Source organism: Rhinopithecus roxellana, chromosome 10 (assembly GCF_007565055.1).
Source record: "Rhinopithecus roxellana isolate Shanxi Qingling chromosome 10, ASM756505v1, whole genome shotgun sequence".
Classification (NCBI taxonomy): Eukaryota; Metazoa; Chordata; class Mammalia; order Primates; family Cercopithecidae; genus Rhinopithecus; species Rhinopithecus roxellana.
In genome coordinates this window covers 40943701-40970373 of record NC_044558.1, presented here as the reverse complement: position 1 = coordinate 40970373, position 26673 = coordinate 40943701, and the positions used below count along the sequence as shown (strand labels likewise).

General features: G+C 39.6%; 1 protein-coding gene across 1 annotated transcript in view; it reads left to right on the top strand.

The window, feature by feature from the left end:
- Positions 1–26673, top strand: part of MYRFL (myelin regulatory factor like) — a 112845-nt gene that overhangs the window by 4835 nt on the left and 81337 nt on the right. The window contains exon 2 of the mRNA XM_010358764.2: positions 17333–17423. Within this exon, the coding sequence (XP_010357066.1) occupies positions 17333–17423 (91 nt within the window). The remainder of the gene's footprint in view (positions 1–17332; positions 17424–26673) is intronic.

The following is a 26673-nucleotide window of genomic DNA, read 5'->3' as shown; positions in this document are numbered from 1 at the left end:
AGAAGCTGCCCAGTGCTGGCACTGGACAAGTCTGTCTTATGGGTAAAGAGTATCTCTGGCCTTAGGCCAGTCTCTCAATTCTCTGTTTTTGGGGCCACCACTTTCCCACTCTCTTAGACAACCAGTTTCCTACGTCCTTTTCCTTCTGTCCTAATAAAACCTAAGCTTGCACAGAGGAGCAAATGGCAAATGATCTAACACCACCTTACACCTCTGTAGAGTCTTGTATTCAAAGTGCTTTCATAGAACATTGAAGCTGTCTTGATCAAAAGCAGCAGAAAGATTACCTCCTCCAGGGGCAGGTCTGGTTAATCTCTAATGGTGGAATTTTAGGTATTATGTTGTACCCAGCATCTCTGAAATTATCCCACATAGTTATATATAGATACCTATATAGATAATATCTCTCTATATATAGGTAAAATATATAGAGATATATCTATACAGATATATATGGATATCTATATATGTGGGATAATTTCAGAGATGCGGGAGTTCGTTGTTTACCTGTGCAGGCAGCCTCTGATTCTGTGTGGAAACAGCATGGACTTCCCAGGAGACTGGGAACAAGAATATGCCAAGGACAGGAAGAACCAGCCAGGTCGTGCAAGGAATTTAGGATTATCTGAACATTTCTACGAAATTATCTGAACATTTCTAAGAAATACCTTTCTTTCTTCATGCGGGGATCTCCAAAATGAAGGTGATTTAATTAGAATTTGAAGTGTGCTGTAAGGAGATTAGAGCTGACCTTTTGTCACCTGCCCATGCTACCTTTGAGACCTGTCAGATTTATCTCCATCTTTGGGGAGTCCTGGAACAAAATCACCCAAACAAACCCTTCTGAGTGGAGGATCCCCCACCTTCTTTGGTGTTACTGATATTGTCATCTTTCAACTTTGAGGTTAGAACCTGGTTTCTGGAAGACTCCACAATGTCTTGGAAGCTAAACATTCAATACATGGACAATTGTGGATAATATAGGTAATCTAAAAGAAGAAGATAATTATTAGTAGTAATTTTACTATTTAGTGCTAACTATGTTCAGTTTGGTGTCTATCTTGTGTGCTTTTTAAAACAAAAAGGGGATTATATAATTTGTGCTTTTTAGTAAACATGCAGTAAGCATCTCTTAATGTTAGTTATTCATCATCAACAGAGGTCAGTAAGTTATGGACCACAGGCCAAATCTGGCCTGCTGCCTGTTTTTGCAAATAAAGTTTTACTGGAACATGCTCTTTTACGTATTGCCTGTGGCCTGCTTTGATGCTGTGATGGACGAGGTGAATGGTTGCAACAGAGATCAAAACACTATCTGGCTCTTTACAGAAAATTTGACCAACCCCTGATCTACAACCTAATTAATAATCATAATAACTGTTTTCAAGCACTTACTATGTGCTGAGTGCAGAATCATCCTTAGGAATATAGATTCTGAGTTAGTCGTCCTGGCTGTGAATCCTAGCTCTACCATTGACTACCTCTGGGACTAGGGATAGGTTCATAAGGCTCTGCAGGCCTTAGTTTCCTTGCTTGTAAAATGGGGATAACCCTATCATCTCAAAACGTGGTTGTGAAGCACTATGCCTGGCACAGAGAGACAATAATTTTTAGTTACTATTATTCTCATTGTTTCTTAATTATGATTTTCTCCATTTAGCGTCAAGGCAGCCCTAGGGGATTTCTATCCTTGTATGAGAAACATGAGGCTGACAGAGGTTAGGTAACTTGCTTGAGGGTTATCCAGATAGTAAATGGCTGCAAGGTCATTTATTCCTTACCTTGTTTATTCAGTCATTGTCAAAGTCAAAATAAAAATGTAGAGATGAATCTCTAAATTTCATGTTTTATTTGGGAAGAAATAATTGCAATTTGGAGCATACAGGCAGACTAGGTGGTCTTTGGTATGCCTGAAGAACAAAGAGGAGACTGGAGGTTTTATAGAAAGGAGAAATGTTATGTATTGTTCTTTGAGAAAATTAATTTGCACTATGAAAGTTTAGGGAGCTGGCAAGTTTTGGTTGGTAAGTGATAGCAGTGGGTAAAACTAGTTTTAAGAGTTGTAGCAGGTTGTTTCAGCAATGATTATATATAAAACTAGTTTAAGGTTATATAGCAAGCAGTTTCAGCATCCAGGCTTGTAGAGAATTGCATTTTTTGAGCAATGTTATATGCCCTGAGTGCTTTTTCCCCCTGGCCTCATGACTCTGTTTTAGTTGGCTGTGACAAGAATGACCTAATTTGTATGATCAACTTTCACACAATCAAAAAATATTTGACTGTCTCTCATAAGCCTGCTGCTCTCCTAAGAACCAGGGACTCTGTGATGAATAAGCAGAGTCCTTACCTTATAGTGGCTTCTTCTCTAGATGAAGGGAGAAGTCAATAGGAGATAAATAAAACAATGATTTCAAAATGTCATTAATTATGAAGAAAATAAAACCAGATGGTGGTGCAGAGAGTCTTATGAAGACAGAGTTACTGGAGCTAAGACAATCAGGAATGGTTTCTGAGGGGTGACATTCAAGCTGAGACCTGAAGAACGACCAGAAGCAAGTCATGCATCTGTTTGGGAGAAGAACATTTTAGGTAAACAGAGCAACTGTGCAGTCACTGAGCTTGAGGTGGTTGGGAGAGGGATAGGAAAGGAACAGTGAGGTGGAAGCACTTGAAGTGTGAGTGACAATGGGGAGGGTGGTAGAAAATGACATTAGAGTTTGGTTTTTATTCTCAGTGTGGAGAGTTTTAAGCAGGAGAACAGGCAGGGGCAGATGGATGGGATGTGGCAGTGAGGAAGACAGAGGAATCTGTTTAGGATGATGCCTAGGTGTTGGTGTCAACAATTCGTGGATGGTAGTACAATGTACTTAGATGTGGAAGACTGAAGAACAGGCGCACGTGTGTGTGTGTGTGTGTGTGTGTGTGTGTAATTAAGAATTCATTTGAGACATTTTACATTTGAGATCTCTTTTAGACAACCAAGTGGAAGTGATGAGGAGGCAGTTGGATTATTGAATTTGAAACCCAAGGAAAGATTAGAGCTGCTGATGTCAGTTAGGGAGTCATCAGCTTATAAGTAGTATTTAAAGCCCCTGAGACTAAGTGAGATCACCAAGAATAGTACAGATAGAGAAAAGGGTCCCAGATCACATTTTGGGATCCAAGTGAGAGTAGCAAAGGAATGTTTAGTGAGGTAGGAGGGAAACCAGGAGAGTGTGGTTGTTAAACTAGGAGATAAAGTGTTTCAATAAGAATATGGTCAAACGTTTCAAATGTGTCTGAAATACAAGACAATTGCCTATAGAATCTGGGAAAAAGAAGGTTGTGTATGACCTTGAAAAGAGGTTTCCGTGCAGTGGAGAAGGATGTCCAGTCCGTGGGTTGAAGAGAGCAGCCTGTGATAAATAAGAAAACCACTATCATTTAATGAAGGAAAACCACTGCCATTGAATGAATGCTTTACTTTATGTTAGACATTGTACTAAGACTTTAGCTATATTAATTCTTAATTTGCACAACACAATGAATGATAATGTTGTCAGTATTTTAGAGATGAGGAAACAGATTCAGAGAAGTTATGTACCTTGCCCAAGGTAACACAGCTATTATGTATGTGAAGTGCTTAGATTTGGACAGAAATCTGTCTGCTCTGAAGGCTTGTGTCCCTATCCACTGTGCACATTGTCTTCTAAACAGGTCACAGGGAACATCTATAGAGATAGTTGTAGAACTCATGTGTCCTGTTAAGATAACCAGGGCTTGCTTTCTTTCTTTTTTTGTACAATTTGCATGTAAAATTATTCTGGACTGCTAGCAGTTGGCACTTTACTGCCATCTGCCATTATTCCTTTGAAAATCCCAGCTCTAGCACAATAAGATGAGGTGTTAGTGGTAAAAAGGTAATGGCTTATGTTCATTGAGCAGGCAGCTCCAGAAACTCATAATGTAAGTCCACTAATAAGAGTACAAAGATATCAGAACACCATCACTGTTCTTTAGTACTGCTCTGTGCATAACAAAAATATACAGAGGAAAGTTAGGCAGGAGGCTATGCTCAGAAGGGCAGTATAAATATTAACTCTTAATCTTGTAATTTTGGGTAACCTGACTCAGGACAAAAAGTCCAGCAAGATGGGACCCCAATGGTTGATACCCTGGTGTTAACAATATAAGAAACAAATGTCATATATGGCAATAAGAAGTAATGTGTTCTGAAGAGAGCATCATGTGACTTGATACTGAGAATTAGTGTCATTCTCATAGGGTTAAAGCTACCAATAGCTCAACTGTTAAGAGCTGAGAAATATGCTTCCTAGGAACCTCTGTGGTATGCAGGCGAATGGCGGATGCCTTGTTTCAGGCAGACTTGGCTTTGAATCCTGGTTTATTTGCATCTTAGTTGTGTGACCTTTTAAAGTTTCAATGTTCTCCATCTGTCAAATGGGGATAATAACAGCTACCCTCTTATGGTTGTGAACATGAATGATAAAATGTTAAAATGATAAAATAAATAGTAGTGGTTTTATTATAATATTTGCAAATATGAAGGAACCAAATTGCTTGCTTTATTTATTGTGAAACAAGAATGAGTACAGCTACATACATAGATCCATACATTTCTTTTTCAAAGAAACACTCCTGTCTCCAGGGAATTATTACAAGTTTTACATGTTCACATTAATTCCAGTGAATTTATAATCATAAAATCCATTTATAGCCCTTAGTTGCCAAGCAACAAAGGACAAAGTACTGAGTATTTCCTTTTATTGCAAAAGGTTCAGCTTTTCCATGTTGGTCTTGAAATCAACATTTTTCAGAAAACACATAACAGTGAAACTTAATGTATTTCCAAGGTTTAGTTGGCATTCTTTGGGGATAGACTCAAAGCTGAAAAAAATACATTGTTACTATTGTCCTGTTCTTAGATCGTCTAAAGCATTTGTTCTAATTTTATAGTAAATTTGTAAGAAGTTCTGAAGATGAGAGACTGCAAATTCATTTTAAGGAGATAACTTTTTTCAGTTTACCTATGTTCTGTGATGCTGTCACTTTAAAAGAACCGGTTCTTTTAACTGTCAACTGTCTTTCAGGAAAGGCTGGGGTGGTACAAAATTCATACAGAAAAATGTTATCTGCTGACCTTGTTAATCACTGATCTCAAGTAGGTCATTCAGCCATGCCTTGGCAAGGTTTGGGGAAGCCGGCTCAGAACTGAACTAAATTCTCTACTTCCTTAAAAGGGATAGAAGTTTTTAACTACTTCTGCTGTTTTTGTTCATGAAAAATCAGAATTAAAGGTTTGAAAGTCCATATAATCCAGAAGGATATATTACTATTTAACATCCTATAAAGAACTCCAGTACAACTCATGTATTTAACCGCTCATAAAAGCATGCATGGGAAACAGTTTTTTAATTTGCATAGCTATTTTTTAAAATTCATCTGTATTAAAACAGTGCAAAAGCAGATTAGACTTCTTTGGAATTTTACTGCCCTTGTTCCTATATGTGTTCTGTATATGTAGTGGATTCCATAGATGGAAAGAGTAGAGACAATGATTCTCTTTTTTTCTTCCATTGTTGGATTAGGGAAGCTTGTTGCTTTGAAACAAATCTATCGATAAGTCTCATTAAAGTTCCTGAAATGGAAAAGGTTCCCTTGTCCCCCTCACAGGGCGTGTGACAGGGGCAGTGGCTCACTTTTTCAGTGCACCGCTACTCGAACCTCTAGGGGAGCATACAGACTGGCAGGCTGTGGGGCTCCAACACCACGGCAGTGTCTAGAGGTGAATGGTTACAGCTCCTAAAGCCCCAGTGGATGTGTGTTACCGTGTGCTCTTTTAGTTTTGCCGTCTGTAGGCGTGTGTTAACCAACTCAACTAGAACCTCTGCCTTGTCACAAGGACAGAGGGCTTTCTGTATCCCAGGTTCTTGCCTTAGTGTACCGAAAGAATCGGATCATTATGTGGGCTTGGAGAATGAGTGCAAGGTTTTATTGAGTGGAAGTAGCTCTCAGCGGATGGGGGAACCAGAAGGGAGACGGTTTTCCCACTCAGTGGCCCGGACTGCCCTGGCCAAATTCCGTGTGCTTCTGCCGGTCAGTGGCTAGCCGGCATGCCAGTGTGGGTCCATTCCTCTTGACATCCAGCCGCCTCTGTGTTCCTCCACCAATGTGCTCCTCTTGCCCTCCAGCTGCTTCTGTGTCTGCTTTGCTAGGGTCTCGGGTTTTTATAGGCACACGATGGGGGACGTGGCAGGCCAGGCTGGTCTTGGGAAATGCAACAGAAATGCCTGTCCTCACCTAGGTCCATGGAGGTGGAGCCCTAACTAGGGAACACACCCTGCTCTACCCAGCACTCCCGCATCAGTCCTATGTGCAGGAAGAGGCAGAAATGACACAGATGATTATAATTCCACAAGATAACGCTAGTCAAAGCTCTTCTGCTAAGAGTAAATATTCCTTGGAACGATTTTTCTGTGTGAATATAAGAGTAAGATCTAGCTGTTAGCATGAGCAGGCTAATTCCAGTCAATCAGACGAGGGACACTTTAAAATCTATTATCCATCCATCTCAAGTATTGTTCCTTCAGAAGCATTTGAAGAACTGCCATTAGCTCCTTTTATCTGCATAAGGATAAGACAAACAAAAATTTGCTTCCTTCCCCTGAGAGAGGCAGGTTTCTGTGTGAGAATCTGAAATAACCTTTACCGGTGGTGAGGAGGTGAGGTCTGTGAAACAATGCTCAGGACCTGTCCTCCCCTTTGCTGGCTTTTTGTGAAAACGTTAGAAAAAACAAAAATCTATAGATAGCCACCAATATTAACGTGTTTATTTTGCCAGTTCATTCTTAACCCAACTTCAAAGTTTCTTTCTCACTCTGCCATTTGTGTTATGCTTGCTTATAGAGTTTGAGATTTTACAAACTCTTGGATTTCCATCAACTTGTTTGTCCTTCACACATAAAAAAAAAAAATTGAGCCTTAACAAATTGACAGATGTGTCTAAAATCAGACTGATAAATTTCAGGCAAGACCCTGTCTTTTCATTCCAAGTCCAGTGCTCTTTTTATCTGCACACCACTCCGCCTACCTAGAGGGAAAGAGCAGGGAAAGACATGTATTGGCTCATTAGCTTCCGTATTCTAGAACGAGATGCCAATAAATATAATCAGTATTTGGGAAAATCGCCTCCCTTCTATCCTCCTCTCACTTACCGCTAGCCATTGTATAATTGCTCACAAACTGGCCACTGGCTACCGAACCCCACTACCTCTTCAGAACAGAGTCAAAGTTTCTATCTTTTTGGACTTTTCCTAACCTTCTGCTAGGATGTAACTGATCTGTCATAAGTTCAACAATCGGTTCATTGTTCTGAGCCCTGTTTCCAGGGGAGTGGAGGCAGGGAGCAGGGGAGGAATTGGAAAGGGATGCACATTTACTGTGTGCCATGCACCAGTAGTAGATTCATATATGTTATCACGTTTCATCTGCAAGCAACTCTCTAAGCGTGGTAAAACCTATCTCCTTTATCCAGATGAGGAAGTAGGCCCAGAGAAGTTAAGTAAAAGTAGAATTTAACCCAGGTCTGCCTGACTTGCAGTTTTCCAAGTCTCATGCTCTTCTTACCTCTGGGTCACATGGGGCTCCCTCTTTCTGGAGCACACTTCCCTGCCTTGTTTACTTGGTTAACTTGGTTCACTCAAGGTTCTGACTTTGGTGTCATTCCCCCAGGGGCTCCCAGTGTGTTTCCACAGTATTTTGCACTTCACCTTTCAAAGTATGTAATGAATGCCTTTTTTCTGTGTCTGTCTCCTATGGACACCTGGAAGGAGGGAACTATGCCTTCTTCATTCCTGTTTCCTCAGCACCTAGGGACTGGTACATAGCAGTTACTCAAATGGATGTGTTGAGTCAATAAATAAAAAACTCAAATCCTTTTTCCAGGATTCCAAGTCTTCTGGATTTCCTTCTTTATCCTGCAACTGGCTGAAGACTAGGCCCTCAGACAGTACTCTATTGGACTGTCCTTTCTTTTTCTGCCTGACTTGGGAGGACAGAAAGGCATTGCTGGGGTAGGACAGGCACCCCTGAAAGCCATAGGTGAGCAGTTTTCTTGTCACATCTTGCTGAACTTGTGCCATGCAGTGTCAGCCCAGGGGACGTTGATTTAATATTTAACACTGTACATTCCAGGTGAGCCAACTCACCTGCAGAGCCTGTGGGTGGTGTCTCCTCTTTAGCTGTCCTTCCTTTTGAAAGGCTTTGTCCCTCGCTCCCCTGCCTCCTCCTCTTCTCCCCTCTGTTTTTCTTCTTCATTTTCCTCCTCCTCTTTTGGCCTTAGGCAAAATTAGACTTTCTAATAGGCCAAACCAGAACAATAATTCTTCCAAAACTTGCTTATAAACTCAATGAGATTACTTATTTCTATGAGACATGTTCCTGTCATTTAAAAGAAATTGTCAGCTTCTCTTTCCCAAATTTATCTTCTATGGCTAAAGTTAATATTGCTTAACATGTAGTCAATTGTATTTCGTTTCTTTTTGGTAGTTTTATTTATTCTTCTATATATTAACATTAATATGTGTTGTTGAAGAAAAAATGGATGTAACATAAAAGTTTAACCCTCACATTGTAGGACTGGGAGAAGGCTTAGCCGTATGGTTTCTCAAACTGCTGAAAAAATTGATTCCCAGAATTCCAGAAAGGCCAGAGGATCATGCTTAATTTATATTTCAAATCACTAATTTAAAAGGAGAAGTGTGAACTGGATAATGTACTAGTAAAGACCCTGAAATACTTTTACCATGATAGAGGTTACATGATGCAATGAGCTAGTCACTTTCCCTTCTTAGTTTGCATCCCATTAAAATTTTTAGATTATTCATGAGAAGCTGTGCAAAGCCACCAGGGCAGCTCTCTAAAGACATTGAGCCAACCAGCAATCATTTATTCTTTACCCTGAGTGATTCCTAAGTTTGTGAAAAAGCAGTGAAGGATGGATTCATGTGGCATTTCAGTAACTGTAATGTTAAAGGAACGTAGATCCATAACATGTTAAAGTTACATATGACTGACCCGTCAGCAGGCACACCCACCTTCTTTCCTGCAAATGGAAGCCAAATCTTTTCAGATAGAGGAGGAAAGTGCTTGAACCTGGAAAGAACAGGTTCTGACCCAGCTCTGTCAGATGGATTGTAACTGATTTAAACTAGTTATCATCATCTCAGTTTCCCCCTCTCTTTCCCTTTGGTCTTCATAATTCAGCACTGCAACTCTTCTTTGCAACCCCTTCTAATATTTCTAAATAAAGGTTAAATGCCAATATTACTGAAGTGCTTAGCAATATTAATAATAATTTAGCATGTCTTAAATTTTTATTAGATATGTCATTGTTTTTATTAACTTTTAGTGTTTTTCTTCAACTCTACATTCCTCCACTATTTTTTACAGTTCTGCAGAAAGCAAGGTTGTTCAGGAACACGTACATTATGTTATGGTAGAAAACACCTGAGCCCCTGCAGTGACACTTGTGTTATTGCAACTTGAGCAATACTTAAGCTCACTAAGCTTCTCTGAAAAATAGGGATAATCACAGTACCCATCTCATAGAATAAAACTGTTTTGAGGATTAAATGAGAAAGTAAATGTAAAATTCTTAGCATAGTATTGGTACATAATAAGTGTTCACTAAACTTACCAAGTATTATCAATCTTCTCCATTGATTGTCTCTCAAATAGCTTAGCTTGTGATTCTTTTGCTCCTTGCTGGATCTCCTCTGGATCCTCTACTATTTGTTAGCATTCCTTTTAGAACCTGGGTCCCACATCCTCAAGATCCGACCTGTGCATAGAGGAGCAGGAATTGCACTATCCTAGTTCTGTACTCAATATTTTATTATAACTCTACATTAGTTTCCTTGTCTTTTCAAAACCTATGACAAAACTAAAAGACTCTTGTCTTTGTCATCTATTCATTCATAAACCAAATTTCCCCATATTGTATTTACATAATTAGAAAAACCAATGCAAACCTGTATGCTTAAGCTACTAAATCTCATCCTGCCAAAGTGAGTCATGAATGTAATCAGTCAAGATTAAAGTCTGACGCTTTCTACTATATTGTACCTTGCCCACTTCCTTCAGGCTGTCTGAATGTGTGTCCAGTTTGCCTTCTCTATATTTTTCCGAATTACAAATAACATTGTTGAGAAGGATGACAGCAAGTAATTTTATGCTGAATTTTAGGATTTTCTTCAGTTTAGCTCTCTGGGGGACAGTTATTCTCCCAGGTACAAATTCACCTGATTCTAGCATAATTTCCTCTACATTTCTCCATCTTAGCTACAAATACAGCCATTTTTGACCTCTCCTCTCTACTCCCCAGTTGTATCAAAAGCTCCTTCTAAATGTCTGCTTGGGTCTGACATCCCACTGCAGTGCTCCTGCCTGTTGACTTCCCTGTGCTCCCCTCTCCTGCCTTAGTGCTGCTCACTGTTGTATCCTTGGTGCCTTGCACACTGCTCTTCATTACATACGCAATGAATTTTGAATGAATGAGTAAGTTCATTTAGTGTCTAGTTGAAGTAAAGATATACATTTCCTTTGAGAGTCTCCTAATCTGCCAGTCAGGCAGCTGAACAGGAAAGGCAATGAAGTTCTTTTGCGTGGCTAGTTCTCGGTAGACATATGTAGGTTCCTGGATGTTTTCTGCTGTTCTTAGAGTCCAGCAGCCAGGTTTTTAACAATCTTTGCCAGATTTTTGCATCTGTAACAGTTTTAGAAAACTCATGTGGGGGTTGCCATCCTGTTACACAATGTGCTTGAACTATTTATTTACTCAAGTTGAATAAAGGTTAATTTTGATGTTATCTCTCAATTATCAGGCACATAATAAATTCCAGGTGATTCATGTCATGTTAAAGTCCAGCCAGAGACAGTCTTCTATTTCAGTTATTATTTCCAACAATGGGTCACGTTACTTCTGTTTGAAATAACTGATTAGATTCTTCTTGGGTCAATGTAAGACTATCTGTACTAAGAGACTGGAAGATTCCCAGGATTCCAGGTTGTTAGGTGGAGTTTTTCTTGGGGGCAGTGCCCTGCTGCTCACTTCTATCTCCAAGAGTACAAAAGAGTACATGGCCCCATGCAGATAAACTCATGCTCCTTCCCTGGCTCCTCATCCAGTTCTCTCATATTTCCTATTTCAGGTCACCAGCATGACCATCAAGACAGGGACTGGGAGTCACCTAGATTTCTTACAGGCAGTCACAAAATTCAATGGCTTATCCTCCCAAATACTAGTCACATACAGTGATGTGGTAAATATGTAATAACCAGCTCTCTAGGTTTGGGGAAAGGGAAAGTCGGGAAGCAGCCCTGATTTGTAGCGTTTGCTCATTTCCATGGTGTAAATGATCTCACTATGGCCGATTTCAAGCTACTCACATCACGTTAAATAGGAAGTTGGAAGAGATGTGCATAAGCTTGTACAACCTGGCTCCAGCACATCGCTGCACATTCTTCCACTTTCCTGACCACACCGCACCAGGTCAGACTTTCACAGCATTCAAGGCCCTAAGACCTATTTCTGTTGATAGTGGTAGCCTTGTTGACCCCTGCTCTTAGAAGCTTTTCCTGGCACCTTTTTGCTCCTGTTGAGTCATTAAAGTGCCCCACAAGGCCCTGTGTGCATCTCTGTTGTCACATTATCTTGCTATGATATGTTTTTATGTCAATTTTTCTTACTGGTCTATAAACTTCGTGAGCACAGAAACTAATGGTAATGACAAGGGGTAGCATTTATTGAGCCGGGACCTATGCTAAGCACTTTGCATGTATTATCTTATTTAATTCCCACAACAACTCTATGAGGTAGATGCTTGTATTGTATTAACCTCATTTTGAAAATAAGGAAAGTGCATAAAGAAAGACACTGAGAGGCTAGTTAACTTGTCCTGGGTTACACAGCTAAGTCTCAGCAAGGATGTAAGCCCTAGCCTGACTATAGAACCGGAATCCTTAACTACTCTTGCTCCTTTGTGTTTGGTCCCTAACCCTTAGCACTGTGCCTGGCCCATATCACATGTCCACTGTGTTAAGAAATGCAATATGGGAAGTTTAATGTTGGCAATGTCCTTGACTAGTCTCTTTAAACTAGTCGTGCCCAGCTTCAGTCCAGTCTCCCAACTGCAGGCTAAATGATCTTTCAGAATTATAAACGTAATCACATCACTCTTCCTTCTTCTTTGAAATATCTATTAACATTTCCACTCCAGTTTTTCATGAACACTGGCATGTCAGAGGGAAACTATCTTTATGTTTAAATCCAGAAAGCAACCGTTTGGGAGACCCTCATTATTATTTTTAAAATCATTTAAACAGCTAGAGTTGTTGGAACAAATTTTGTCATCTTGCCAATTGTCTGAATACTCTGGGCGTCACTGTGTGGCACCAAATGTGAAAGAATAAATCAAGAAGAGGGCTTTATCAGTGTTGGGGAAAGTGATGAAGAAAGCTGTTGGATGGAAATAAGAAAAGATCTTTATATAGGACTGGCAGGTGGTGAATGGAGAAGTCAGGGAGTCCTGAAAGCAAGGTCTTTGCTGTGCCTTCCCTGCTTAGGCCCTTGGAGAAGCCCCATAGGCATATGTAGATTTTTTAGTAGGTCCTGTGGATGCAACTTGGGTGTGTTTGTAGTACTCCCTGATGGACTTATCTTCATAACCAAGTGCATTTTTATTGTCTGCCTAAGGCCAAGAGCAACAGGACATCTTACTGTCTTACAACTCTTGCTGCACCTGGAAAGGGAGGCAGAGAATTAGGGTGAGGAAGAGCTTTGCTTTACAAAAGCAGTACGGGGACAGCTTCTCTGACACACCCAGGAGGCCTAGGCAGCTTTTCCCTTTGTAGGCAAAACTGTGGCAGCCCCTCCTAGCTACAGAAGTAAAGAGTGGAACCTGATTTCAAACTGAGCCTCTCTGATGGGGGATAGGATGCTTACGGGTGCCCTCTTGGCAGGCTTGGGTGTTATAAACAAGTGTTAAAAACATTTAGAGCAAAACGTTTATTTTTAAAAGCATGAGATTTATTTTAGGAGCCATTTGAGAGTTGTTCTTTGTGTGTAAAACCTCCTGAAAACAATTTTATCTGACACTGTGGATTTATCTTTTTGGTAATTTCCTTTGGATTTGGAAAACACAGATAGGATTTTGGAGTCCAAGAGGAAGCCAGCTACTGCAGGGATCATCTCTCCTTATTTGTTAAGGTGTTTGGGCAAGCTTCATCAGCCAGGTCCTAGACCTGTGCCCATCTCCTATTTCTACCTGGGGGAGTGGGTGGGGGCCGGTGGGTGATATCAAGCAAGTGACACAGAACTCAGGTTTTAGAATCTATGGGCCACCTCCTATTTCTACCTGGGGAATTGTGTGGGGTGTGTGGAGGGGAGAGTGAAGGGTGCTATATAAAGCAGATGGGACACCAGCAGGGGCTTCAGGGGAAAACTAAACAGATTACTCCCTCCATCTGCTTCTCTTAGCAGTAGGTTTGCCCAAAGCCCAGTGAAGCAGTAGAAGCAAGTCAGTCCTCCTTGCAGTTGGCGGGCATTGCTGGAGAGGCGGTGGAGCACGAGGCGGTGGAGCATAAGGCAGTGGTGAGAGCAGGCTCAGTAGCCTGGGTTGGCTTCCCTGTGTGCCACTTACATGCTGTGTGATTTGGACAAGCTGGGTAACCTGTGTAATCACTTGGCCTTTTCTGTAAACTGGGGATAGTATTGATGGCCACTTCCTAGGGCTGTTAGGAAGATTAAATAAGATCACATAAGCAAAGTGCTTATTCTTTTGCTTGGCCCAGAGTGAGAAATTCCAACTCCAGGTGTCCCTGGATAACTGCAGAAGTATTCAAATTGATCTCCCATCTCTTCTTGTACCCTTATAATCTTCCCACAAGCAACCAGAATGACCTTCGAAAACATAAAGTGTATGTTTTCTCCAAAAGCTTCCTATTGCTCTGCCCTCCTGTCCTATGCCTGTGTTCCCGTGCTCTAACCCATTGGATGATTTGTCTCTTGCCACTGCCATTTTTCCCCACCTGGCACTCTCTGTCCTTGATCTCTGCATGGCTGGCTCCCTCCTGAGAGAGGAGTCCGCATAGAAAAGCGCTCCCTCCATCACAGTCTGTTATGCCAGCCTGTTTTTTTTTCCTCATTCTCTGAAAATACCTTGTATTTGTTATTTTTTATATGTCATATGTGTCCTACCCTACCCCCAATGTCGCCTCCTTTCCCTCCCTTAGAATGCAAGCCCTCTAAGGGGTTCTTGTCTTCTTTTTCACAGATATGTCCCCAGAACCTTGTGCAATGCTTGGCACATGGTAGGTCCTTAGTAAATTGTGGTTGAATCAATGAAAGAATGAAGATGTCTTGTCCATCCCAGCCTTTCTTCAAAGTCCAGCTCAAGACTTAACTCCACTATGAGGTCATTTCTGATCATCTAAATCTCCAGGAATCTCTCCTGTGAATCCAGGAGGCATGTGGGATATATGCCACTCATTTTCGTCTTAGCTCATGTCAACAAATTGAGTTGGTGATGTCTCCTCCACAATTTTCACAATTCTAGAATGTGGAGAAAGAAGAAAAGCCTGCAAATTCTTTTTATGAAGCCAACATAAAACTTGAGGGGCATTGGGATGGGGGATAGAAAGCAGAACTATTATATATTTAAACTGTACCTGGAAAAAACCCACAAAATTTATTAAGACCTCATTCAATTTCATCATTCAATACCATCTATTTCAGATTTTAATAAGATGAAAGAAAAACTTTATCACTTTCCACTGTTGGGAAAAGCGAAAAAGATTTTTCAGGTTCTACAGATGTGAGTACTATAATCCTCTAGCAAAGCAAAGCACGGAAAAAAGTGTACCTCACGAATGGCGATTGGGAGTTGCCAAAGATAATACCTGCATCATGTGGTGCTCTTGACACCCTTCTAAATGATGGGATTGAGTGCATTTGTTTATCCGTGGCAGCTTAGAGAGCAGTTGACTCCAGCAAAACTGGCTCTCCTCTGTATTCAGCACAAATAAACTCCTCACCTTAGCTTAACCCTTGGATGTTGGCTTTTAGATATTGGCTATTGACTATCAACTAGTGGCAGTCAGGAGCTACAATTCTTTGGTAATTCTCTGGTGGGTGGGAGGTTCTTGTGCCACTCAAACTGCTGCGGTAAGACAAAGGCTTAGTCAGAGGACTCTGAAGGAAACTCACATTTCAAGGCCCTTTTGTTGTTGGGTGCTAATGTATTCTTCTGCTCAGAAACTGCAGAAAGGATGGGGGGAAGGAGGGCATACAGAACAGAGAGTGTATGCCCCAATTATGTCACCTCTTTACTAAGGATCATCAATCCAGTCCCTGCTAGTGAAGATATTCATTCATTCGTTCAACAAATATTGTTTTTTTCAAAGAAAAAGATCATTTTATTCTTACTCTGAGATGAATTTCTTATATAACTAGATGATTACAAAAGTAATACATTTAAAAAATAAAACAGATGTATAAAGAAAACAAAACAAAGCACTATCACTGAAGATAATCACCGTTAACATTTTGGATTCCATCTCTGTGGCTTTTCTATGCATTTGTTATCCAGACACATATACTTCCTCATTAGCTGACTCAGGAGTCCTAGAAAATATTTACCTCACTCTTCCAATGACTTCTCTCCCTCTCTCTTTAAAAAAAGAAAAGAAAAAAGCTTTAGTATTATGAGGTTACAGTGACGAATAAGACAACTATGATTTTTGCCCTCATGAACCTTTTCTAGTGAGTGAGATATAGGCAATCATTAAGAAGTTTTGATTTGGGAATTATTAGTCCAAAACCTTAGAAGCAGCATTTGCTTTCAACCTTGCTTTTCATGTATTCTGAAAAATTCAGTTGTTATGTAGTCAAATTTATAGACCTTTTTTTTCTGTATGTTTTTTGGTATTCCTATCATGGTTTAAGAGTCTTCTTCTCCTTCCAAAATATACACAAATATGTACCTGTTTTCTTCTAGTAATATTATGGTTTATCTAAATCTTCCGTACATTTAGGAATTCATTTTGGTGTAGAAATGAGATTCTAGTATAGAACGTAGCTTTTTTTCATGGACATAAAATGATACATTTATCACAAGCTAAATTCTCATAAATATCTTTGGGTTTATTTCTGGACTTTATTATGTTCAAAATATTGGTCTGTTTATTGTTGCAACACAATATTTATATTACTTTTGTACATCTCGTTGGTAAATATCCGTTTTTTACTCATGTGTTTTTTATTCACTGGGTACAAGATTTTGCAACCCACTTTTTTCTCTTGAGACATTGTAAAATTTATTAAATGGCTGCGTAATATTTCATTGAATGGACCTTACTTATGTAATATTCTTGTCAAACATATATAATTTGAATTTAACCATAAGATAATAGGCAAACTAAAACTGAGGGACATTTTATAAACAACTAGCCTGTACTCTTTGATATGACATAATAACCCAATGCATTATGCTATTCTGGATTAGATTCAGGACTGGAAAAAAATGACTATAAATGCTTACTACCTGGATGATGGGATCCATACTTTCAATCTCAGCATCATGCAATATACCTATGGAATAAACTTGCACATGAACCCTTTATTTCTAAAATCAAAGTTGAAAAAAATAATGTTTCCTGAATACCGAGGCTTAAACCAAAACAGAAAATATTTCAGTTTGTTTTTCATTTTTTGTATTAAAATACTTATGATCATCAAAAATGCTAAAACTATGGGGTAAAAATTTGATGAGAAACAGTATGTATGTAGAATCTCAAAGTATCTCCCCACAAATTACAAAAGAAAAGCTTTTACAGTGAAGAAAGCTGGCAGACAGTACTTTAACCAAGGAATCAACATTAACATCAGTCATAACAGGGCATTATTATCCTCCTGGTGTAAGGCACTGAGAAGTCAGTAGGAAACTAGTACATTTATTTTCATTTTGTAAACCAAGGAAAAGGACAGAACTATTTTGTTACCTGTTGGCAGGTCTAAAAAAAATGTGAAACAAGATATTGAACTTCTTGTTGAATTTAACTGGAAATAATTTGGCCAAGCAACAAAACTACCGTCCATCCTTCCATCCATCCATCCGTTGAATAAATGTTTACTTTGTACCTCTTCCATGCTATTGACCCTTGTGTATACAGTAAGAAAGACACAGTCCCTGACCTTAAAGATTTGTCAATGTTTTTAGCTATTGGCCATACTGAAATCCTCATGGTTCTCAAGATCTTCAATTTGCCTTTGCAGCTCAGGGAGCCAATGGTACTCTGGAGAACCCAGCCCTGGACACAAGTCTGTTGGAGGAATTCTTGGGCAATGACTTTGATTTGGGGGCCTTGTAAGTAATGAGAGCACTGCTCTCTAGTTGATGTTTAAAATATTATGAAATGATTAAATGAGCTAAGAAGTGTTCCCTCCTCTTCTGTTTTCCAAAAGAACTTGGGTAGAGTTGATATTATTATGTCTATGGATCTTTGACAAATATCACCAGTGCAGAATTTTCTTTGTGAGAAATTCCACTCATTCCTCACCTCCACCCGCAAATTCAGTATATTTAATAGATGTGGAGCTATTTGGGTTATCTATCGATAGTAATCAGCTTAGGCAATTTCTGTCTTTCAATGAATTTGTCCATTTCAACTAAGTTGTCAAATTCATCAGCATAAAGTTCTTCATATTCCCTCATACTTTTAATGTCTGTAGGATCTATAGTGATGATTCATTTGTTGTTCTTGATGTCAGCAACTTGTGTCTTTTTTTTTTTCTTGGTTAATCTGGCATGAAATTTATCACTTTTCTTAATCTCTCAAAGTACTAGCTTTTGGTTAAAGTTAAATTCTTATTTTTTTGTTTTCTGTTTCATTGATTTCTACTCTTATTTTCTGGTGTTAACATAGGCATTCTAGCCTTTCTTGTTTTTAATTTACAACTACTAAAGTTCAAATTTTTGTGTAAATTTCTATGAGTTTTGACAAGTTCATAGTAATATAACCACTTTATCATAACACACAACACTGAAAAATTTCCCTGTGCTGTTCATTTGTGGTTGGACTCACCATCTACCCTGATCCCTGATAACCACTGGTCTGTTTTTTGTTCCTATGGTTTATATTTATTTCAGAATGTGACATCTATATATATTTAAAACTCCATGAGACAATGCTGTAATCTTTGGTTTCAACGTTCATGTATATGTTGAGGAACTTAAGAAGAGAAAAAATAGGCTATTGTATTGACACAAGCATTTACCATTTCCATTGGTCTTCTTCATTTGGAAAGTTCCACAATTCTTTCTGGTATCATTCTTCTTCAACCTTAGGAACTCCCTTTAGAATTTCATTTAGAGCAGATTTGTTGGTGATAGATTTTCTTAGTTTTCCTCCACTGAATTTCAACTTCATTTTTAAAAGACATTTTTTTTTTGCTGAATATAAAATACTTGGTCATTAGGATTTTTTCCTTCCACAGCATTTAAAAAATGTTGACCCACTGCCTTCTAGCCTCCATGGTTTCTGATGAAAAATAAAAAGCTATTTGAATCATTGTTCCCTTGTATGTAATATATCGTTCTTCTCCATCTGCAAGATATTTTCTTTATCTTTGATATTTAGCAGTTTGATTATATGTTTCTAGGTATGAGCATTTTTTAATATTATACTGTTTGGGATTTGATCAAATTTGAATCTGAATCTGTAAGTGTATAGTTTTTACCACATCTGGGAAATTTGTAGCCATTTTTTTTTTTTTTTTTTTTTTTTTTGAGGCAGAGTCTCGCTCTGTTGCCCAGGCTGGAGTGCAGTGGCACGATCTCGGCTCACTGCAAGCTCCGCCTCCCGGGTTCACACCATTCTCCTGCCTCAGTCTCCTGAGTAGCTGGGACTACAGGCACCCGCCACCATGCCTGGCTAATTTTTTGTATTTTTAGTAGAGACAGGGTTTCACCATGTTAGCCAGGATGGTTTCGATCTCCTGACCTGGTGATCCGCCTGCCTTGGCCTCCCAAAGTGCTGGGATTGCAGGCATGAGCCACCACGCCCAACCTGCCATTGCTTTTTTTAACATTTATTTTTCTTTACCAATGTCTTTCTTTTTCCCTTTTAGAATTCCAAAAATGCAAATGTTAGACCTTTGATAGTTTGCACAGGTCACTGAGGCTCAGTTCATTTTTTTTTCAATATTTTTTCTCTCTGTTGCTTATATTGGATAAGTTCTATTGATTTGACTCCAAGTTCACTGACCCTCCACTGTCACTGTCATCTCCATTCTGTTATTGAGCCCACCTCAGCATACCTGCAAATGCCCCTGCCCTCCTAAGACAGAGAGTGAAACCAGGCCTGAATCCTCAATAGTAATGGAGAAACCTGTATGCATATACTTCTGGTACCTGGCTCTTATTATTCTCTGCCAACAGAAACTTCCTTGGCAACAAACTGTGGGAAGAAGTTGAATTCAACATTTTTGAAGGAAGTTACACACACACACACACACACACACACACACACACACACACACAGAGCTAGTAGGTTGCCAAATGTCTGAGCCCACACTCTGAACTGGCTATTCTGTTCTAGGCACTGCATGGGCTGAACTCAGATACTAATTGCCCCTGTACCTGCCCTCACATTCCTCTCACTACATCCCAGTAACTTGTATGAATTGCAGACAATGGATATATCCTTTTCTCTGACCTGGAAGCAACCTGCCAAAAGTTGTATAGTCTCTCTCCTCTAAGTGTCTTCTCCTTAAGTGAAGGTTCCACTGATTCTACCTGGGTTCTGTATAATCATCTAGACTACTTTTTATAACTAATAGAAAGACCTTTAGCTGTTTAGAGGGAAGAGTGAACAAAGGTCTTCATTGAAGAGCTGTCTTTTATAGGAATGGAAATGTATGATACCATTCCTTGTCCAACATAATGGTCACAACCAATGCTCCTATAACAAAAGACAGGCTAACAAGAGAAAAACATAAACAATTTACTTAATTAAAGTTTTATGTGATGCAGGAGCGTTCAGAAATGAAACCCAGAGACTCAGGCAAAACTATTTTTATTTTTATGCTTGAGTTCAATGAGGAATGAACAGCTGTGTAGAAATGCAAGTGGACAGAATCTACAAAGAACTCAAACAAATATACGAGAAAAAAAACAACCCCATCAAAAAGTGGGGAAAGGATATGAACAGACATTTCTCAAAAGAAGATATTCATACAGCCAACAGACACATGAAAAAATGCTCATCATCACTGGCCATCAGAGAAATGCAAATCAAAACCACAATGAGATACCATCTCACACCAGTTAGAATGGCAATCATTAAGAAGTCAGGAAACAACAGGTGTTGGAGAGGATGTGGAGAAATAGGAACACTTTTACACTGTTGGTGGGATTGTAAACTAGTTCAACCATTATGGAAAACAGTATGGCAATTCCTCAAGGATCTAGAACTAGATGTACCATATGACCCAGCCATCCCACTACTGGGTATATACCCAAAGGATTATAAATTACTCTACTACAAAGACACATGTACACGTATGTTTATTGCGGCACTATTCACAATAGCAAAGACTTGGAATCAACCCAAATGTCCATCTGTGACAGACTGGATTAAGAAAATGTGGCACATATACACCATGGAATACTATGCAGCCATAAAAAAGGATGAGTTTGCGTCCTTTGTAGGGACATGGATGCAGCTGGAAACCATCATTCTTAGCAAACTATCACAAGAAGAGAAAACCAAACACCGCATGTTCTCACTCATAGGTGGGAACTGAACAATGAGATCACTTGGACTCGGGAAGGGGAACATCACGCACTGGGGCCTATCATGGGGAGGGGGGAGGGGGGAGGAGGGAGGGATTGCATTGGGGAGTTATACATGATATAAATGATGAACTGATGGGTGCTGACGAGTTGATGGGTGCAGCACACCAACATGGCATAAGTATACATATGTAACAAACCTGCACGTTATGCACATGTACCCTAGAACTTAAAGTATAATAAAAAAAAAAAAAAAAAGAAAGAAAAAAAGAAAAGAAAAAAAAATGCTCAATATAATTGGCCATTAAGGGAATGCAAATTAAAAACACAATTAGATACCACTACACATCTATTAAATTAAATTGAAAGTACAAAGATTGACGACCAGACCAAGATTTGGTGAGAATGCATAGGAGTTGAAACTTTCATAGCCTGCTGCTGAGAATGTAAAATAACATATATAACATGTAATAATAATATGTTATAATAATATAAATGTTAAACATATGCCTACCATATGATCTAGGTGTTTTCCTGTTTATTTACCCAAGAGAAAATAAAGCACATGTTCATACAAAGACTTATAAGAATGTTCATAGCAACTTGATTTGTAATAGCGCAAAACTGGAAGCAACTCAAATTTCCATCAACAGATGAATATGTCAACATCGTGAGATTTCCATACAATGGAATGCTACTCAGCAATGAAAAGGAATGAACTGTGATACATGCAGCAACATGGATGAAGCTCAAAATAATTTATGCTGAGTGAAAAAATACAGACTTCCTTCATCCAAAAAAAGAGGTGCATAGTGTTTGATTATATTAATCTAAAATTCTAGAAAATGCCAACCAATCTATCTAAACTAATTATCTAAACAAACTAAACTAATCTATGGCAGAGAGTAGATCAGTGGTTGCTTGGGAAAGAGCACAAGGAAACTCCTGGGGGCGATGCATATTGTGCTAATGATTTCATAGCTGTATACATATGTCAAAACTTATCAAATTATTTTAAATATATACAGCTTATTTCAATTATGTCTCCATGAAGCTATTGAAAATGAGAGACAAAAAAAAACCCCAGAATGATTATAACTCTTACATGAAAAGACTATTACAATGATGAAATTAAATACTATATACTCAATGACTTTAGAAATAAACTGTACAATGTGAAAAAAAAAAAAAAAAAAAAAAAAAGAAATGTAAGTGGACAAAAGGGTGTGATCTAATGGTAATAGACTGAGGGAGGAAACCCAGCAGGGTCTGTTCAGATTTTTCTTAGCTTCTCTGTGTAGCATTGCTTCTTCCAAGCTGTGGGGTAGGGTCTCTTTGGAATGAGAGTCCCTTTGGAATGAGATAGAAGGGAGACAGTGACTTTTCTGGGTTTTATGGCTCGCTTTACAGGGAGGAGTTCTAGTATCTATGAACCATCTTGGAGAAGAAGAATTATGGTTTCTGTGATTTGCTTTGAGGGAGAAAAGGGCATGAGAGGCAGGAGGACAGGGGAAGGTCAGAGATACCTTGCTTCTGAGGTCCTTCCAGTCTCCTTCATTTCAAGGTACTTAGCATGCCAAGGCACCGTACTTTGGGGTATTGTGTTCTGAGCTACCTGGGAGGTCCGAAATCTGCCTTATATTTTAGTCTCCATGAAAATAATGGTCTTTCTTACCAGACCAGAAATATTTGCCTATAGGCTTCCCCCTTGCTATTGAGATTCAGGACCGGTTTGCCCAGGAGGCTTCACTCTCTACCTTTGAGGCAGGTGACGGGGCTTGCAGGTGAGGTAGAAGAGGAAGTTACTATTGTTGAGCATTTACTAAGTATTGGGCATTCTTTGCCCTTCATATATTCACTTATTTAATTATATATTTGATGTAATACATCTCGTTCTCTAAACTCTTCCAAATAGGTATATTATCTATGTTTTACAGATGAAGAGGATAAGGTGCAGAGAGGTTAAGTAACTCTCCGTAGGTCAAGACACGGCAAAGCTGAGATAAAAATCTGCCTGGCTCTAGAAACACGCCTTTTCTTCCACATGAAGCTTTTAGATTAACTGATATTTTAAAGGAATGTGAATCTCAGGGAAATACATGAAACGTATCTAAAATTATCTACCAAATGGTGTGACTCAGAGTAGATCTGAGCCATAGTTCATAAAGATTGTCAGAGTTCACGTTCATTAAAGGAGAGCCCTATGATCAGATAACCTGTCATTACTTGATTAAAAAAATGCTCAGATGCATGCAGTTAAGTGGAACTGCAATAAAGTCTGAGTGAGAACAAGCAGAAACACGGCTATTCCATGACCACAGGGACACTGGGCTGGTTCAATGATCATTAGAACTGTACAACCTGTTCAAATACTCCAAATTTTAAGTATTTCTAAATACCAGGGTCTTTATACAGGTTAGTTTCATTTCATAGTTTCATATCACAACAGCACTGGTATGTAGGGTTTTTTTTTTTTTTTTTTTTGCCTGGGTACTAGAGGTGGGATTCAGACCTGGGTTTACTACCAATCATGTTACTTCCCCTCTACCATGTTGCCTACAATGTGTGTCTTCTAAAGATATCAGTGGCAACCCTTTATGTCAAAAATCTAAGAGACCATTGGGCTTCAAATTTCTGAGAACTAGTTTAAATCTCATAGGCAGATTTTCAGATCTTAAATATATTAAAACATTGAATTATTGGTCTTGTGAAAAAGGAACAAATGCTCTATGAAAAACTTGTCCTATTAGATGCTGTGAGAAAAAAAGTTTCATGGTCAATAAATTAGCTTGTGACTCACTGGCTTAAACTAAATTACATAAGTGTTTTTACTGCAGGACTTCTTAGTGCCTTTGATGTGCTAATGTGCAGCTAAGGAAGAGAAATGGAATGAAGTGTTCCTCAAATTTATTTCGCCATGGGCCCCATTTGGAACGCATTATTCATGTATGAGCATGTATAAGGCATGTATGCAGAGCTGAAGCCAGTCCTGTCAACATGTGAAGGTTTCTGTAAATTGCCCTTAACTCTTTATTTCCTTATGGTAGAGTCTGAGATAGCTGTCTGCTTAGGAGGAGCAGGCTAAGGTCCTCTCTGATTTCCTAGGTTAGCCAGCCAGTTACCCACTTGGTACACAGTTGAGCTATGGTGGTGAGACATACTAGGAAATGTCCAGGTATGCGATGCTGCTTTGAGAGAGGGAGATTGGAGAGACTTAGGGGAAGCATAAAACCCTGAAATTGCAATGAAAAAGGACAACAAGCATTATATGTATGTGTGTGTAGAGAAGGCAAGGCTCTAGAATAGAGACTAGTAAATCTTCAAGACAGACTAAATTAATGTAGTTTGGTTTGAGTCAGTGTGCTTAGTAGGGGTAGATAAAATGAATTTTAGGCTTTGAGATCTGGTATAGGGGTAGGGGGCAACTAGCTGAGGACACTGGTGTTTGAATAGGGGATGTTACAGGAGGGGAAACAGAGATATGTTAGATCTGTGAAGGAATCAACTGCAGGTTTCATTTTGTTTCATTCTAATGTTAGAGCTTAAGCATCTAATATTATGGGTTTAACTTAGGACTTGGCTTATTGGGTTTGAATGGCAAATGAATTAGGAGTCAGTTACCAGCTGCATGTCTTGGTTCTACCATCACTCTCGTGGGGCTGATAAGCTGTATTGTGATGATGCGAAAGGGAGTGAGAGAGTACGTGCAGTTCTGTGAGAAGAGCTTGTTAAAAACTGGTTTGACTTCTGAGTTCAAACTGATAGAATAAGAGAAAGCCTGAAGAAGAAGACTGGGCTAAAACATTATCTGATACTCCTTGATTCTAAGGATATCTGTGCAAGATGAAATGACTCATAATAATAAGTAATTTGATTAGAATGGTCTGTATTTAAAATACCCTGTTATTTAGAGGATAAACTCTGGTGGTAGACCATCTGACTCCAGCTTGACTAACTGTCAGATGAATAATCACGAGTGAATTATTTAACCTCATCAAGCCTCGGTTTCTTTTTTTTTTTTTTTTTTTTTGAGACGGAGTCTCTCTCTGTCGCCCAGTCTGGAGTGCAGTGGCGCGATCTCGGCTCACTACAACCTCCACCTGCCGGGTTCAAGCAATTCTCCTGCCTCAGCCTCTCAAGTAGCTGGGATTACAGGTGTGTGTCACCATGCCCGGCTAAACTTTTGTATTTTTTTTAGTAGAGACGGGGTTTCACCATGGTGGCCCGGCTGATCTCAAACTCCTGACCTTGTGATCCACCCGCCTCGGCCCCCCAAAGTGCTGGGATTACAGGCGTGAGCCACTGTGCCTGGCCAAGCCTCGGTTTCATTGCTTGAGGATTAAGGACAATGATGGTGCCTTTTCATATTAGAGTTGTGGAGGTTAAATGAGACACACATGCAAAGGGTTAGCATGGTGCCTGGCTCAGGGTAGGTTCTCAAAAAAGTATCTCTACATCTAAAGCAGCAGAGGAGGTGTGTGAAAGGGTCAGATCATTGCAGTCTGCCAGCACAGAGCTGGAGGGGAGGAGTGGCATCTTATTTGTCTTGTTTTTGGCTGCCCTATCATGAAATTATTTTCTTGGGCAACCATACTCATTGACAACATTTCTGCCAAAACCCTTTCCTGTATCAACTTCTAGATGGTGGCTACAAACCCTAACTGACCTTGATCAAGTATTTATTGAGTGCCTGTCACAATCTCCCCACTGGAGCACTATGGAGTGCACATGCACACACACATGCACAGCATGCACACACATGCACACACATGCACTCACACACACACTTGCACAGTACACAGTACACATGCAAATATGTGCACTCACACACGTGCACACACATGCACTCACACACGCACACATGCTTGCATAGTGCACGCACATGCACACATGTGCACTCACACACATACACATGCATACACACGTGTACTCACACGTACACACAGATATGCACCCACACATGCCCACACGTGCACACACACATGCACTCACACATGCACACACACACAGAGTAGGAAGACATATTCTTAATGTGAAAGTTCATACGAAAAGATAAATCATATACATGAAAAATTGGAGGCAATACTTTAAATAACAACCATTTTTATAGTTGGAGCATGGGGTAAAACAGTGAACAAAACAGATGTAATCCCTGCCAGACCAAGGGCACTGTGGGGGGAGCAGTCTGCCCTGGCAGGGCACCCAGGCATTTTTCTTAGAATTGGTGATGCATGGTGATAACAAAAAGCAGACTGACTTTTTGTAGGCTTAGTACTGTTTTCAAATCGTCTACAGACAATGCATTTCCTTATTGCCTGCACCTGGGGCAAGCAATTCCCATCCCCTCATCCATGGCACACCATTGTTGTCATGCCACTCCGGTGGGAAGAAAAAGACAATGGCCAGTCGTCTAAAGTCACTCAGTAAGATGAAGACAAATAAGAGTAAGGCAAGGAGGAGAGGCTACCATTTTAGATTGGGTGGTCAGGAAGGCTCTCTCTTGATATATGGATTTATATATACAGCATATTCATGGTCATATGTAGTTTAACACAGTCTCTTGTATTTGTTAAGCACCAACTCTGTATTGGGCACTGTGCTGAGCCGAGCTCAGTGTGAGGTGCAATGGAGTGTTAGAGAAGGGGCGGTTGGTGTTGTGTGAAGGCACCAAGGGATTCATTGGAGAAAACTAGGATTGGATGGCTCAATTGTGAGTATCCCACCTAGATAGTCACATGAAGACACACCATGTATGTGTCTTGCCTAGTGCCTGGCAGAGTCATGAGCACAGTAGGCACTCAGTAAAGACTTGAGCAAGCCT